General features: G+C 32.4%; 2 protein-coding genes across 7 annotated transcripts; both read right to left on the bottom strand.

Annotated features, from left to right (window-relative positions):
- Positions 1–3127: 3127 nt before the first annotated feature.
- On the bottom strand, positions 3128–4794 carry LOC148196624 (protein FAR-RED ELONGATED HYPOCOTYL 3-like). The gene is made up of 3 exons (XM_088093479.1): positions 4500–4794; positions 4149–4402; positions 3128–4033 (listed from the first exon to the last, which is right to left on the bottom strand). The coding sequence occupies exons 1-3, from the start codon at positions 4792–4794 to the stop codon at positions 3128–3130; spliced, it is 1455 nt and encodes a 484-aa protein (XP_087949605.1).
- A 3193-nt stretch (positions 4795–7987) lies between these two features.
- LOC124845120 (Transcription factor TFIIIC, tau55-related protein) lies at positions 7988–13715 on the bottom strand. 6 transcript variants are annotated; one of them, XM_047322167.2, is made up of 6 exons: positions 13367–13712; positions 11161–11295; positions 9996–10116; positions 9505–9555; positions 9154–9205; positions 7988–8479 (listed from the first exon to the last, which is right to left on the bottom strand). In XM_047322167.2, exons 3-6 carry the CDS (start codon positions 10110–10112, stop codon positions 8292–8294), a joined length of 408 nt encoding a protein of 135 aa, XP_047178123.1. In that variant the 5' UTR covers positions 10113–10116; positions 11161–11295; positions 13367–13712; the 3' UTR covers positions 7988–8291. The 6 variants fall into 6 exon arrangements, with proteins under 6 accessions (XP_047178123.1, XP_087948398.1, XP_047178121.1 ...); XM_088092272.1 differs by having other exon boundaries at positions 9996–10159; positions 13117–13710; XM_047322165.2 differs by having other exon boundaries at positions 9996–10159; positions 13367–13710.
- Positions 13716–16767: the final 3052 nt, after the last annotated feature.

The raw sequence follows: 16767 nt of genomic DNA, 5'->3' as shown, positions 1-16767 counted from the left end.
TTAGCATAGTGTAGAGAGAGACCAGCTTCACCAAGTCTTCCAGAACCCTTACAAGAGTTTACAGAAGTTGTACCTGCAACAAATTCAATATTTCATGACATTTTAGGAGTCTAATACTATTGATGGAATAAGTCCACTGATGTACCAAACTTTTACATTGGATGGAAGGAATGCAGGAAAATGGAAATTATGAATGAATTCAACCGTGTAAATTTCAAATGAGGAACTAACTATTCATAGTTAGAATAATCATAATCTCGTTTCCTTTTCAAGCTCCTCACAAACTTTCTCTGATGCTTTATTTCAATCTGAAAAGCTGTGAGACCTACAATTATAAAGAAAACGATTTGTCAAAAATAAGAGAAATACTGCAGAAGATTGATTTACAGATCATTTGTTAGATTGATAATCTAAAACGACAACTCTCAAGAAGACTAATAATTAAGAATGTTTTTAGTAAAAATTAAAGTATAAAACTAAGATGCTTCAACTAAAAAATACATTTAAATTCAGTGTAAAGCTAAACATCTTTTGGACTAAAGTATTGACAATACATCTTTCGACTTTAACCGATTGCCTATTCTATAGCCTCAATTCAATTAAACTAATTCTTCTATTCATTCGAAGACAACATATTTAAGGAACATTTTGAAAATAGGGTTAAATATGTTTTTAGTCCCTTAAGTATCAGGCGATTTTGTTTTTAGTCCCTACTCAGAACTTTGATGGTTTTTAGTCCTTGTTGTTTTGAAACTCTGACTATTAGTCCTTAAAATTGGACGGTGTTAAGTTTTAGTGGATGTGGCAAACGGCGATGCCACGTGAACAGTGATCTGCTCTCTTCTCTCTCTGCCACGTTGGATGTTTGAGTGTTGAACTGAGATTAAGTCAGTTAATTACGTTGTTGATTGAAATCAGTTATAGGGTTCACAATTTGTCAAAGTAAATTTTTGAATTGGGGAAAAACGTAGTTTTACTGGAAGCATTGTAGTCGAAACCTTTCACAGGAAGCATTGTATCTTGGTGGTCCTTGCGGTGGTCCTTGCGGTGTTGGTTGCGGTGGTCGTTCCGGTGGTCGTGAAAGACAAGCGTAAAGACAAGCGTAAAGGTAAGTTAAGCTATTGTTTTTCTGTTTCGGTTATGGTTGTTCCAATCTGTGCGTAAAGCGTTGATGTTGATGTGTAAATGTAGGTCTAGAAATGGTTTTCGACATTTGTTTGCATCACATGGGGAAGTTTGTTAGTAATAAGGGGCTACAGTATGTTGGAGGAGAGATACACGTGATCAAAGGACTTGATCCAGATCGTTGGTCGTATTTTGAAGCAGTTGGAATAGTTAAAGAATTTAAGTATGATGCAGACTTCAAACTTTGGTGGAAGGGGTCCAAACAAAGGCTGATGAATAATGTCAGATTATTGAGTGATGACAGTGAAGCACTGTACTTGGCTAATTATGCAGAGGAGAATAAGGAAGAGGTAGAAATTTATGTTCAACATGTTCCTAGTGAGGCAGTGGAAGTTCACTTTCTTAGTTGTGGTGAAGTGGCTGAGGAAGTGGAAGAGGGTGATGTTGAAAAAGGAAACATAGACACGGAGGAAGTGGTTTCCAAAGTGGATGAAATTGTACAAGAGGGTGGAATGGGTGTAGAAGAGGGTGAGGAATACTGTGATGGTGGTCATGAACAGCAAGAGGTTGAAAAGGGTGAGGAAGAAGAGTGTGATGGTGGTCAGGAACAGCAAGAGGTTCAAATGGGTGAGGAAGAAGAAGAGTTTGGTGGTGGTCATGAAGAACAAGAGGTTCAAATGAGTGAGGAAGAAGAGTGTGATGGTGGTCAGGAACAGCAAGAGGTTCAAATGGGTGAGGAAGAAGAAGAGTTTGGTGGTGGTCATGAAGAACAAGAGGTTCAAATGAGTGAGGAAGAAGAGTGTGATGGTGGTCAGGAACAACAAGAGGTTCAAATGGGTGAGGAAGAAGAAGAGTTTGGTGGTGGTCATGAAGAACAAGAGGTTGAAATGAGTGAGGAAGAAGAGTGTGATGGTGGTGACGAACAACAAGAGGTTGTAATGGGTGAGGAAGAAGAAGAGTGTGATGGTGATGATGAATATGATCATGTTGGGGAAGAAGAGGAAGGGGGGAATGTTGTTGAGGGGGAAGTAGAAGCTTCAGCTGAAGAATGTATGGATGACAGTGAAGAAGACAGAATGGCTAATGAAGATGATGGGTTTGATGTTCAGAATGATAGGGTGGACCAATTTCGGAGAAACATTAATCCAGTTTTGGATAGGTGGAATACAATGAAAAAGAAGAAGAAATGTGTGACTAGAAGAGGCAATGTTGGGGAAGGTTCATTTATACTGAATAAAGAAGTTGGAGATCATGAGATGAATGAAGAATACAATAGTGATGAATTGGATTCAAATGTAGATAGTGATGAGGATGTGAGGTTATCAAAGGGGAAATTTAAAAAGTATAGAAAAGATGATATGAACAAGAACTTCAGATTTGAATTGGGGATGGAGTTCTGTTCTTTAAAGGAATTTAAAAATGCACTATTGGAACATAGTGTATTAAATGGAAAAGAGGTTAAGTTTGTGAAGAATGACCTCAACAGAGTAAGGGCAGTTTGTAAAAACAAATGTGGTTTTCTGATTATGGCTAGCAAGGTAGGAGGCAAGCAAACATTTAGGGTGAAAACCTTGGTTGGAAGACACAATTGTGGAAGGGTCTTTGGAAACAAAAGTGCAAATGTCAACTGGATTGCACAAGTATTAGTAGATAGGTTTATAAATGTGGCTAACATGACTGTGAACCAAATAATTGATGACATTAAGAAGTCATTCAATGTTGGAATAACTGCTTGGAAAGCTGGAAAGGCCAAGCAAATTGCCTTGGATTCTTTGGTTGGTGATGGAGAGCGACAATACGGTCGTCTATATGATTATGTGGGTGAATTGCTAAGAGTGAAGGCTGGAACATTTAAAATTAAAGTCAATCAACCCCAACCAAGTTTGCCTCCAAGATTTGGCTCATTCCATATGTGTTTAGAGGGCTGTAAACAAGGCTTCTTAGGAAGTTGCAGGCCCTTCATAGGGGTAGATGGTTGTCATCTAAAGACAACATATGGGGGTCAGCTGTTGGTGGCAGTGTAGCAGCTGCAATTACACTTCATTACAAGATTCTTCTTTGACAATTTTGTATGACTCACATATTCATCAGCCTCCCTTCTTCTTAGTTTTTTAGGCCTCCCAGGGGGTGTTTTATAAATTGGAGGCAGTAGGGAACCAGATTCTGAAGTAGACCACAATTGTTGTCCATTGATTGGAACAATTTCAGGGCCATAACAAGTCTCATAAGCCTCTCTCTTGTAATAAGGATGTACATAGTCTTCAGGGTTTTCTTGTTTGTAATTTATGGCAGCCACAGCGTGCCTGCAAGGAATTCCTACCAAATCCCAAAAGTAACAACTACATGAATGGTTACTTATATCAACTACAAATTTATCCATAGTAAACCCGTGAGTGACTTCAAATTTTGCAGCCCCTGCCCAAGTTGGAATCCAATTTCCACTCTTCTCAACTTCCCCAGCAAGCCTATTTCGTGGTTTAGGCATCACAACTCCTGTATATGTGTTTGCTTTTTCTCTAAGTGTTGCAAACCTCCTCATAATGTAAGTTCTAATCCATTCCATCATAGTTATGATAGGTTTGTCTCTAGCTAGTAAAATTGTACTATTAAATGACTCAGACAAATTATTTAACAAGACATTGCATCTAGGATAACTACTAAATGCATGTTTACACCAGCGATTAGTTGGAATAGATAGCAACCAATTGTAAGCATCAATGTTAACATTGGACAACTCACCCATTTTCTTTTCCCAATCCTGTTTAAATGTGGCCTTCGCAGCCCCCATCATAAGATCTCTAATAAGCACTCCTCCACCAAACTTCTTCTTGTAATTGTTATACAAGTGCCTTAAGCACAATCTATGTTCCACTCCTTCCAAGATCTCATCAAAAACTGTCATTAGTCCCTGCAAATCACAAAAGTTTGTCATTAGTCCCTGGAAATCAGAAAAGGTCCTGCTCAGTAGTAAATATTCCAATTGCTACTGTATAAAAATAGGGAAATATTAAAATGAAAGATACCTTTTGTTGATCAGAGATGAAAACCCAACGTTGACAATCAATGCCTCCAATATCATGCAGTAGTAGTGTCAAAAACCATCTCCAACTCTCCTTGCATTCATTTTCAACCACAGCAAAAGCTAGTGGGAAATATTGGTCATTCGGGTCTCTGCCCACTGCCACCAACAGCTGACCCCCATATGTTGTCTTTAGATGACAACCATCTACCCCTATGAAGGGCCTGCAACTTCCTAAGAAACCTTGTTTACAGCCCTCTAAACACATAGAATGAGCCAAATCTTGGAGGCAAACTTGGTTGGGGTTGATTGACTTTAATTTTAAATGTTCCAGCCTTCACTCTTAGCAATTCACCCACATAATCATATAGACGACCGTATTGTCGCTCTCCATCACCAACCAAAGAATCCAAGGCAATTTGCTTGGCCTTTCCAGCTTTCCAAGCAGTTATTCCAACACTGAATGACTTCTTAATGTCATCAATTATTTGGTTCACAGTCATGTTAGCCACATTTATAAACCTATCTACTAATACTTGTGCAATCCAGTTGACATTTGCACTTTTGTTTCCAAAGACCCTTCCACAATTGTGTCTTCCAACCAAGGTTTTCACCCTAAATGTTTGCTTTCCTCCTACCTTGCTAGCCATAATCAGAAAACCACATTTGTTTTTACAAACTGCCCTTACTCTGTTGAGGTCATTCTTCACAAACTTAACCTATTTTCCATTTAATACACTATGCTCCAATAGTGCATTTTTAAATTCCTTTAAAGAACAGAACTCCATCCCCAATTCAAATCTGAAGTTCTTGTTCATATCATCTTTTCTATACTTTTTAAATTTCCCCTTTGATAACCTCACATCCTCATCACTATCTACATTTGAATCCAATTCATCACTATTGTATTCTTCATTCATCTCATGATCTCCAACTTCTTCATTCAGTATAAATGAACCTTCCCCAACATTGCCTCTTCTAGTCACACATTTCTTCTTCTTTTTCATTGTATTCCACCTATCCAAAACTGGATTAATGTTTCTCCGAAATTGGTCCACCCTATCATTCTGAACATCAAACCCATCATCTTCATTAGCCATTCTGTCTTCTTCACTGTCATCCATACATTCTTCAGCTGAAGCTTCTACTTCCCCCTCAACAACATTCCCCTCTTCCTCTTCTTCCCCAACATGATCATATTCATCATCACCATCACACTCTTCTTCTTCCTCACCCATTACAACCTCTTGTTGTTCGTCACCACCATCACACTCTTCTTCCTCACTCATTTCAACCTCTTGTTCTTCATGACCACCACCAAACTCTTCTTCTTCCTCACCCATTTGAACCTCTTGTTGTTCCTGACCACCATCACACTCTTCTTCCTCACTCATTTGAACCTCTTGTTCTTCATGACCACCACCAAACTCTTCTTCTTCCTCACCCATTTGAACCTCTTGCTGTTCCTGACCACCATCACACTCTTCTTCCTCACTCATTTGAACCTCTTGTTCTTCATGACCACCACCAAACTCTTCTTCTTCCTCACCCATTTGAACCTCTTGCTGTTCCTGACCACCATCACACTCTTCTTCCTCACCCTTTTCAACCTCTTGTTGTTCATGACCACCATCACAGTATTCCTCACCCTCTTCTACACCCATTCCACCCTCTTGTACAATTTCATCCACTTTGGAAACCACTTCCTCCGTGTCTATGTTTCCTTTTTCAACATCACCCTCTTCCACTTCCTCAGCCACTTCACCACAACTAAGAAAGTGAACTTCCACTACCTCACTAGGAACATGTTGAACATAAATTTCTACCTCTTCCTTATTCTCCTCTGCATAATTAGCCAAGTACAGTGCTTCACTGTCATCACTCAATAATCTGACATTATTCATCAGCCTTTGTTTGGACCCCTTCCACCAAAGTTTGAAGTCTGCATCATACTTAAATTCTTTAACTATTCCAACTGCTTCAAAATACGACCAACGATCTGGATCAAGTCCTTTGATCACGTGTATCTCTCCTCCAACATACTGTAGCCCCTTATTACTAACAAACTTCCCCATGTGATGCAAACAAATGTCGAAAACCATTTCTAGACCTACATTCACACATCAACATCAACGCTTTACGCACAGATTGGAACAACCAGAACCGAAACAGAAAAACAATAGCTTAACTTACCTTTACGCTTGTCTTTACGCTTGTCTTTCACGACCACCGGAACGACCACCGCAACCAACACCGCAAGGACCACCGCAAGGACCACCGCAAGGACCACCAAGATACAATGCTTCCTGTGAAAGGTTTCGACTACAATGCTTCCAGTAAAACTACGTTTTTCCCCAATTCAAAAATTTACTTTGACAAATTGTGAACCCTATAACTGATTTCAATCAACAACGTAATTAACTGACTTAATCTCAGTTCAACACTCAAACATCCAACGTGGCAGAGAGAGAAGAGAGCAGATCACTGTTCACGTGGCATCGCCGTTTGCCACATCCACTAAAACTTAACACCGTCCAATTTTAAGGACTAATAGTCAGAGTTTCAAAACAACAAGGACTACAAACCATCAAAGTTCTGAGTAGGGACTAAAAACAAAATCGCCTGATACTTAAGGGACTAAAAACATATTTAACCCTTGAAAATACTATATTAAGAAACAATTTGATAAAGCAGCTAACAATTATCTACTGTTTTCTAATAAACAATGTCTCAAACAAACAATGATGAAAACATATAAATATTGTGGTTTTACACCAATTACTGTGATGCCAAATTTGTCGGCAAAATTTAATTTATCTATTTAAAAGGTTAATTATTTAGTTTGATATGAATTAATGTCACCAAATTTGTCCCAATATTCAAACCGAGACACTACTTTAGAAATACAATAAATGATATCGTTTGTCCCCACTATTTCATTCTTCTTTCTCAAATTCCATTTTGTCTTTTCAAACTTCGCAGATTTAAGAGCGGCTTTAGAAAGGGTATAATCAATTGATTATTTGAGTGTTTAAAATTAGGCATTGGTTTAGGATTTTGACTAACGTGGTGGTTTTGAATCAAGTATTTTGGCGGCATCCAGAAAGAAAGGAACGATTACCATTGTCTAAACAACATGGAAGAGGAGAAGTACGAGAAGGGGTGGGGGAGGAAGGTCACTGTGATGCTGGTGGTGGCTTCGTTGACGACATTGAAGATGATGATAGAGATGAATAAGAGAGGGAGAGAAGTCTATGGCTTGAAGATGTAAGAAGGAAGAATTGACATGTTTCAGAAAAAAAAAGTGATGTGTCATACCATTAACCACCTAAACTAAAATTTAACGCCGTTGCTTTTTTAGGACTAAAAATTCGAGTTTCTTAAGAAAGATGATGAAAATGAAGAACACTTTGAAATAGAGACAAAACCTAAAAACATTTAATACTTAAGGGACTAAAAACACATTTAATCCAAAAAAATAACTTAAACAAACAATCCTATTACCAAAAAAATTCACTAAGTTCGTCACATTTTCATTATCCTTAATTTGAAAGCATCATCATATCTAATTTAATGATTGTACAATTTAGACGTTTTAGATATTAAGATTTCTCTATGCAAAAAGTCATGCATTACAAAAAAAAAGCTAAGGGAACATAGTCGTCAGATGGCTAGCTGCTTGTAGAATACTCAACTTAGGTGGCTTTTCTAGCCTTTTTAATTTGTACACACCCGTGAAGGAAAAATGCTTCTATGATACAAGGCCTGAAGAATAATTTTGAAATCACATTACAAACAGAAAATACATTAGAAATAATTTCGCAATTTCATTGCAATTGAATATAGATATTCTAACCATATCCCGATTCTTTTCTTTCTTTTTCAAATTTTGGATAACATTGAACCCATCCTTTATAATTGGAGGTTCACCAGAAAAAAATATCAAATCAAACACATTAATTTACTGTTAGATAAACTGAAGGTATAATCCTTAAACGTATGTATATATATACACCTACGAAAGAACAATGTTTGAAAAAGGTTCTATTCTATGTACAAATCTAAAAGAAAATCCAAGGGAACATGTAATTTTTCAAAAAGGTACACAATTGGCACCCATTCCCATGTTCTCTCGTAAGCTTTAAATTCACTTAACCTCCTCATGTGTGATGGTATGGATTTCAGAATCGGGTGATAGTTTAAACTTGAGAATCTTGTGAAGCTGACAAAAAGGTTTCACTTGCTTTGTTGGAGTTTGACTTGAATCAATTAGTCTTGTTCTAGAGAAAAGGTTCACTTCAGATGATCCTGTCTCTTCATGAACCACGGGGGCATCTACATGTTATGAAATAACTTAATTTAAAGGGGGAAGCAAATCAAATTAAAACTTAGTTTCATAAAAGTATGTCTTCCATAAAACACGAGCATCTTAACAATTTGAAAGGCATCGTTACTGAGCAATTAAAAGGATGGCTATTCTTCTGAAAACATATCTAATTCAACAATTGATTGGCAGATAGAAAAAAAATAGAATAAATTTAGAAATAGAGAAATTCTTCATTGCTAAATCTTCTACAAGTTCATTTTAGAGTTTACTGGAGAATATAGTTGCATCATGGGTGGAAAAGCAACAAAACCAACTTCCAAGTATAGATTACAGTTACATGATCTATTACTGGTATATAAAATAGTACATAGGATAATAGGACGCCAGATGCGGAGTGAATTAACGGATGCTACTAAACATGCCGACAGATAGAGCAGCTGAGAGATATTTGGAAAAAAAAATATAAATAACAACACTGTAGGAAAATGCCCATGATTTTCAATCTCAATGAAGACAGGAATAAAGATGTTGTAAATCTTTTACTTACAGAGGAAATGCGGAAGAATCAGATTAGGAAAACAGTTAACTCTTATAATGATAAAAGTATCCTGACAATGAGACATAATTATAGTTTTCAATAACCTTTTTCAGACTAATTCTGCACGCATTAACTGTAACTCACCTTGTTCGGTAAAAGCAAGACATGTGCCAATTGACTCCTCATATTGCCCAATCTGTAGACAAAAGCCCATAAGAAATAACAATCCTTAGATGATCATATTATTCATTCAGACAATTTATCAAACAATGAAAAAAATTGATGGAAGCAACTTTAACCAATTGAAACTTGTAGCTAAAATAAAACATTCAAATTATTTGCCGAGTCCTATAGGTAAGCATTGAAGAAACATCCATATAAGCAAATGTATAGTTTTCATTAATCTATATGACTTCAACAGATCACACAAGACTACAAAAGCACCAAAATGGCAACATATAACTTAACCCATTAATCTATATGACTTCAACTTACCAGCTTAAATTTGTCATCAATGATCAATTCTGGGTTTAATGTATCAAGGCCCTATCATTAACAAAAATTAATATAAGCATACTTAACTTATGTATGATATAACAAAGCAATAAAGATCACCAGAAACGTGCGTGAAAGAGAAAAGAAGAAATATAAGAGAGCATTCACAGTGAAATTAAGCATGTATTGAATTCGATTTCTAAATTAAAATTAGTTTTTAAATGTTTTGTTTAGATAAGAAAATTAAAATTTATTGAATTTTAATTTTTTTGGTTTAGAAAGTATGTTAATCAGCTCAAAAGAGTCAAAATACAAAATACAAAGCTTAAACAGTTAAGCAGTGTCATCTCATTTCAATCAAGATAAATAATCCTGTTTATCATAAAATGAAAACGAATTATGGTATCGGGGTTGAAAGTCTATTGAGTTGATGAAGTTGACATACATAGAGTGAAAAATATGAAGAAAGGGTAACAGGTTGGAGAACTTACAGTAAGAACATACTTGGCATTTGCTGGAAGGTTAATTAAGTCAGAAACACTATCCAGGTCAAGTAGAACATATTCATCTTGATCCTCATGTTCATATGAAGCTGAATTTGCCTCCATATTCCTGTGCAGAGATTGCAAGTAAATACTGACACACGATAGCAAATCTGAAATGAATGAAAACAATAGTTTATACCCATTATTTTTGTTTTCAAACAATAATAAACAAAACATTCCCCAACGAAGGGTATTTAAAAACCACAACAAAAGTTGTTTCACAGTTAAAAACAACTCGGAATTCTTAGAGTAAGTTCAAATTATAAAAACTAGAGTTGAGATTCTGATTTCGAATCAACCACCTAAGAAGGTTATCATTTTGCACTTGGGAATTTCCAGTTAACATAGACACAAGTAAGGTTAGATATTTTATAGAAAAGGTAAATAAAGTTCAGAAGTGGAAGGCACACAAAGAGCATAAATAAATTTGTAAAACAAATTGAACTGAAGTCTAGAGATGGTGAAAAGTGAGATTCAGGTAACAATGCCAAATGCAATTAGAAAAAAAAAATTAGAACCCTAACATCAAATAACAAATGTTGAAGAGGCAAACACCGAAAACAAAATTCGCCACAACAGCATAGTTTCTTCAACTGTGCTGCTATTTGTATCAAAGAGGGTACCAGACTTATGAAGGTATAGTTTTTCACATTTTATTTTCAAATTTCAAAATTACATCATTAATTTATTTATTAAACGATCTTATCAGTGATATTTTTGGTTTACACTATTGGTATCGCCAAAGGAAGCAATCCTACTTGTGTCTTGAAGGGCCAGTGTGGGCGAAAATCCCTCTTTTCTCTCTCTCAATATCCAACACAACCACACATTCAAGGCTCAAATTCAAAACTGAGACAACCTATGAAATACGCACTAGGTGGTGAATGACTATCAAAATTATAGCGCAAACATTGTACAAAATTATTCAAAAAGAAAAAGAAAAGTCACAGAAAATTACAGTCCCCTCCTCTACGAGACACTTATTTTAAAAATTACGCTCCCCCATAACTTAATCAAGTTTCTATATTCTGAGTAAATAAAATCCAAAAGCGAACTAACGATGGTTGCTATACTTGTGAGAAATGTCTGAAAGAGGAAGCAAAGAATTCACCTGGAGTGTTACAAATATGTAGCGGAGAAGAAGAAGCTTTGTATTGGGTGCGGTCCGGCACGGCGACGAGGGACTCAAATTCAACAAATTGGGTGAGAGGTGTGGTTAGGGATTGAACGGGCTTTCTCGCTGCTCCTGGAAGTTATTAAAATCATTCTATCAAATAATTTCAAGATATTTTAAACAAATAAGAAAATAAGATAAAATTATTTAAAATGTTGTTATATTTACAAAAATAGTACTTAATAAGTGAGAATAACTCCCAAAAATAGACTTGTTCAATAATAAATCTTAATTTCTAACATTTAGTAATAACTTCAATTCCAATGTTTTTAAAAGATAATGTTATATAGCAGAATAAATTAATTATCATTGTTAAAAGGAATTTACATGTATGAAAATGTTTATTATTATTATTATTATTATTATTATTATTATTATTATTATTATTATTATTATTATTATTATTATTATTATTATTAGTGGAAAAAGTTGTTACAATAGTCATTAAAATAAATGATATTATACAATTATAATTTTTTTTATAAACAACATAAAATAAATAATTTTTTTTAATAAATTGATAGTAAATAGCTTTTATTTATTTTAAAAATAATTTTTTCCTATGTGTAATTATTTTGATTTAAAAAAAGATTACTCAAAAAGACAGAAGATAAGAATTTATTAATTAATTTACAATTTTACTGTGGATCGTTTTTTTTGTTTTGTAAATAAGTTTTTATTACAAATAGTTATTTTAATTTAGAAAAACAGGTAAAATAATAAAAAAATACATTTATACCTTTATATTTATATATAAAGGGAATTTTTCTTTTTTGTGTCCATTTTTTTCTAATTTTACTCTTCAAATTACTGTTTTATTTAAATTTAATTGATTTTTTTAAATTTAACTACTTTTTAAAATTTAACTGTTTCTTTAAATAAATAAATAAAAATCATCTCCATTTTATGTTTTAGTAATAATCTTTTAAAATATAACAAAAAATTACATAAAATAAATAAAACATATTTACAATAAATTTACAAAAATTGTTAATAAATGAAATTTTATTTATAATATTACAGTAAAAACATATGCATTGTTCGGGCGTGATAACAAAAACAAATTATAAAAATAAATATAATATTATAGATAAAACTTAATGTTTAAAAATAAATATTTATTAAATATTATTTATAGGTTAACATCTTTTTTTTTTTATGTTATTTAGATAAATATTATTTTATCATATGCAATGTTAAGGTATATTAAGTATTTTTTTTAGTTTATAAAGACAGATCAACATATAATGACTTTAAAAGAAATTGGCAATGAGGATTTCTACTGGAAATGGAGATAATACACAACAACTGAAAACAAACATAAAAAATCTAATTATAATCATCTATAATTGGGACAAATTGGAAGATAGAATAAGATCAAATAAAGTCTTGGCAACAAGATTAATTTGAACACTTAAAGCCTACTATGTCTCAAGGAGATATCTTGGAAAAGTAGGCCCTCCTTCGAGTCCTAAGATATCTAATTCAAATACGTGTAATGTGCACAGTTTCCTTTAAGTTTCCAAATTAATTCCAAATGCCTAATTGTACTTTCCCTTACTCTATAATCCTCTAAAACATATTACCCACAATCAAAACCTAAACTAACCTATACTATAACGTGCAACTAGGGTAAAAAGAAACATAGCTAAGTATAGAATGAACAATGATCAGTTTCAGAATGTAGAATGGACATGGAGAAAAAAATGAAAACTAAGAACATAAAGGATGCAAGAACTTCAAACGAAACCAAACTAAATGCAGGAACTGTAAATTGACAATGTAATCAAACTAAAACGCAGAATTAACAAAGTAAAGGTGCTAGAAAATTAAAATGGCAGAAGAGAAAATTGAAATAAGGACAGTCAAGAATGTAAACTGAAATCAAAATACAAGATATCAGAGTGCTTGGAATCTCAATGTCTGTCACCCAAAGTATCTTCCAAGACTCTAGTGCAGAGATCCAGTTCTTCTTCTATGAAAACTGATAAACCTAAGCCAATGGGCAATAATTGAAAACTGAATCGAAAATTTCATCCTAAGGTAGTGTCTGTTACCCACCACGAGCTACTGTATTGTGTTTTATAAAACTCTGGGAAATCGAAAAACAGAAAAGAAAGAAAAAGGGGAAAGGAGGAAGAACCTATAACGAACTCAGCTTCTAGAAGGTTCACGAATCATCTTTTCTTCCAACCAACTCTCTGATCTCCAACTGCTTCTTTCTTCTCAACCCTTGGATCAGCACTGCTTTCCTTCCGATTTGCTTCCTCAGTCCGATCAACCTTCTGGGCTAGCTCACTTTGGGCCGTGGAGCTTTTGGTCTTCTTCTACTTCCCATCAACGAGCTCCCTTCTGAAGGCTTCTTGAAGCTTCACGAACCGTAGCACATGGGCGAGGGAATTTGGAGAAAGCCCCAAATCGATCGAGCTTCTCTTTTGCACGAATGAAGCAAAGTAAAAGACCCCCCTCAGTTTGCCATCCTTGCAGCATCATGAAACGTAGCGTTTCATTAAACCATTAAAAAGGGCTTCAACCCAACCCCATCGCAGCCCAACTTATTTTGCACACTTAAGCCCATTTTGTTTCAGCCCAATCTTTCAATGGAGTGCAGTGGCTCAATTAAACACCAACAACATCTCATCTCCACCTCAAAAAAATTCATTTTTAACCTTTTAACATCATTTTACACCTCCAAACTATTTTAAAAATTTCATTTTTAACTTTAATAAATATTTTTTTCATTTTTATCATTTCCTTCTCTTTCTTATTAAAAACACTCTACACCAACTTAATATTAATTTAGTTTAATTTAAAATTTAAATATTATTTAATATAATTTTATATTTTAATAATGACTAAAATATGATTCATATTATAATAATAGTTATATTAAAAATATAAAAAAAAATAATTTAAACAAAAATAATAACAAAAAAAATGAAATTATATTAAATAAATTATTTAATATATTTAAATATATTAAATTATATTAAAATATTCAATTAAATTAAATAATAATTAAAATTTAAATAAAAATAAAAACTTAAAAACAATTATTTATCCGATATCAAATAAAATTATACTAAATAATAATTTAATTTAATTTATCGGATATCCATATAGAATAAGTTAACGGATATCCGATTAACAAATCTTTCTAAAATTTTGTTTTTTTAAAATTTTAATAATTTAATTTAATTTATTTAATATTATAATATAATTTAATATATTTAAATACATTAAATATGATTTTAAATATTATTTATATTTTTATTATTATTATTCTTATTTTAGTTATTGTTATTTTATTTATTTATTTTTAAATTATTATAAAAATATACACATTTTAATAATTATTAAAATATAAAAATATAATAAATAATATTATAATTTTAAATTAAATTAACTGTTTATTAAATTTTAAATAAAAAGCATGTTAGCATATTTTACGAATTTTTGATATCCGATAAACAAGTTTTTTAAAAATTTGGTTTTTATTTAAAATTTAATAATTATTTAATTTATTTTTAATATAATTTAATATATTTGAATAAATTAAATCAAGTTTATTATTATTTCATTTTTTATTTTTTTATTATTATTTTTATTTTAGTTATTTATTTTCGTATTTTTAATATAACTATTATTATAATATAAATCATATTTTTATAATTATTAAAATATAAAATTATATTAAATAAATCGTATTTTAATAATTATTAAAATATAAAATTATATTAAATAATATTTTAATTTTAAATTAAATTAAATTGTTAGTAAGGTGGTGCAAAGTGTTTTTAGTAAGAAAGAGAAGAAAATGAAAAGATATTTATTAAAGTTAAGAATGAAATTTTTGAAAAAGTTGAATGTGGAAGATGAGATGTTTGATGGTGTTGCTCTCTCCACCACCCCCAAGTGCTCTTGCACCTCTTCATTATTTTCATTTATTCCAAAAATACTCTACACATTCCCACTATTTTCTTTTATTCCAAAAATACCCTACACCTCCCCATTATCCTCAACAATATTTCTTTTTCTCTCTCTGCATTAATGGAACATTTATATTATCAACAATCTTTATCTTTCTCTCTCTGCATTAATGGAGCATTTACATGGTTCAGATTTGAACTTGTGATATATTGCAAAATGTAAGATAACTTGAATATTATTTACATGACTAAAATAACTTGAATAAAGTATTTAAGTTATTAGATAAATAATATAAAAATATTATTAAATACTTAAAATATAAAAGAAAAGTTATTTTTTAAAGATTTGCAATTTATTTAGTTATTTCGTTATTATAAAGTTAGTATATAATAATAATAATATATTATTATTATTTACTATTAATATTATTATGTTGTATTTGCATCTAACTTTTAAGTTTATAAAGTGGAAGTGGTAGAAGCACTAATATTGAAGTTTCTCTGAATTTTATATTTTGCAATATATCACAAGTTCAAATCTGAGCCATATGAATGCTCCATTAATGCAGAAAGAGAAAGATTATTGAGGATAGGGGGAGGTGTAGGGTATTTTTGGAATAAAAGAAAATAGTGAGGAGGTGTAGAGTACTTTTGGAATAAAAGAAAATAGTGAAGAAGTGCAGGAGCACTTGGGGTGCTGGAGGGAGCAACACCCGATGTTTGAAGGTTAAAATGAAATTTTTGAAGGGTGAAATGTTGGAAGTGTAGAGTCAAACACCCCTCAATTAAACTCCCTTCAAAATATCACCAAATGCTATTTAAATCAGCGCCGACCTAGCTTTGTTGGCCCAATTCAGCAAGTCATTTATTGAATTAGATTTGACCCAATTTTTACTTGGTCTAAACGTCCAGTGTACTAGCAGCTTTAGCAATTAAGTGCTAAGCCCAATTCAACTTTTCTTCAGCCCAATGTTTCTAATGCCACTCGTTTTCCAAAGGCTTGATCTACGAAAAAAATTAAGAGTTAAACGACAAAAAGAAAAGAGTAAAATCGTATAAGAGCAAAATAAATGTTTTTTATTTTCTGAATACTTTTACCAAAAGGAAAAATACCTATTTATTTAAAAACCTATTTTATTTAACTAAAAAGGGAAAATTAACTCTATTTTTATCAAAAACCTAATTTTACCCTAATTACACTGATATATTCTATATCTAAAGAATTAAAAACTAAAATAACCTAAAAGAAGAGTTTTACTATAAAAAGTGAGGAAAATTGGAGAGTTATCACTGGGCGAGAGTGTTGTCAAGCACCTTTAGTTAAGTGAGCAGATCTGGTAGCTAAGTGATAGAGGTTTAGCTGAGCGAGCAGAATCTAGTGGCTGAACGAGTGTCAAAATTTTAACTAAGTTTTCCTATATCTCTCCTGATGTATTCAATGATTATGATTGTGTGAATGATGAAACTAGGATTTGTTTAGAACATGATTTGGGCTTATTTTAAGTGGTTTAAATGAATTTAATGTATATTGAATTAAATGATTGTTTTATTTAATGAATACTAAACATGATATAAGCATTTTGTATGGATTCAAGTATGAGGTGATAAGGATTCA

This window comes from Vigna umbellata, chromosome 6, assembly GCF_029865625.1.
Source record: "Vigna umbellata cultivar VRB3 chromosome 6, Vumbellata_1.0, whole genome shotgun sequence".
NCBI lineage: Eukaryota > Viridiplantae > Streptophyta > Magnoliopsida > Fabales > Fabaceae > Vigna > Vigna umbellata.
Note: the sequence above shows the minus strand (reverse complement) of the source record. Positions and strands in the feature narration are given on the sequence as shown.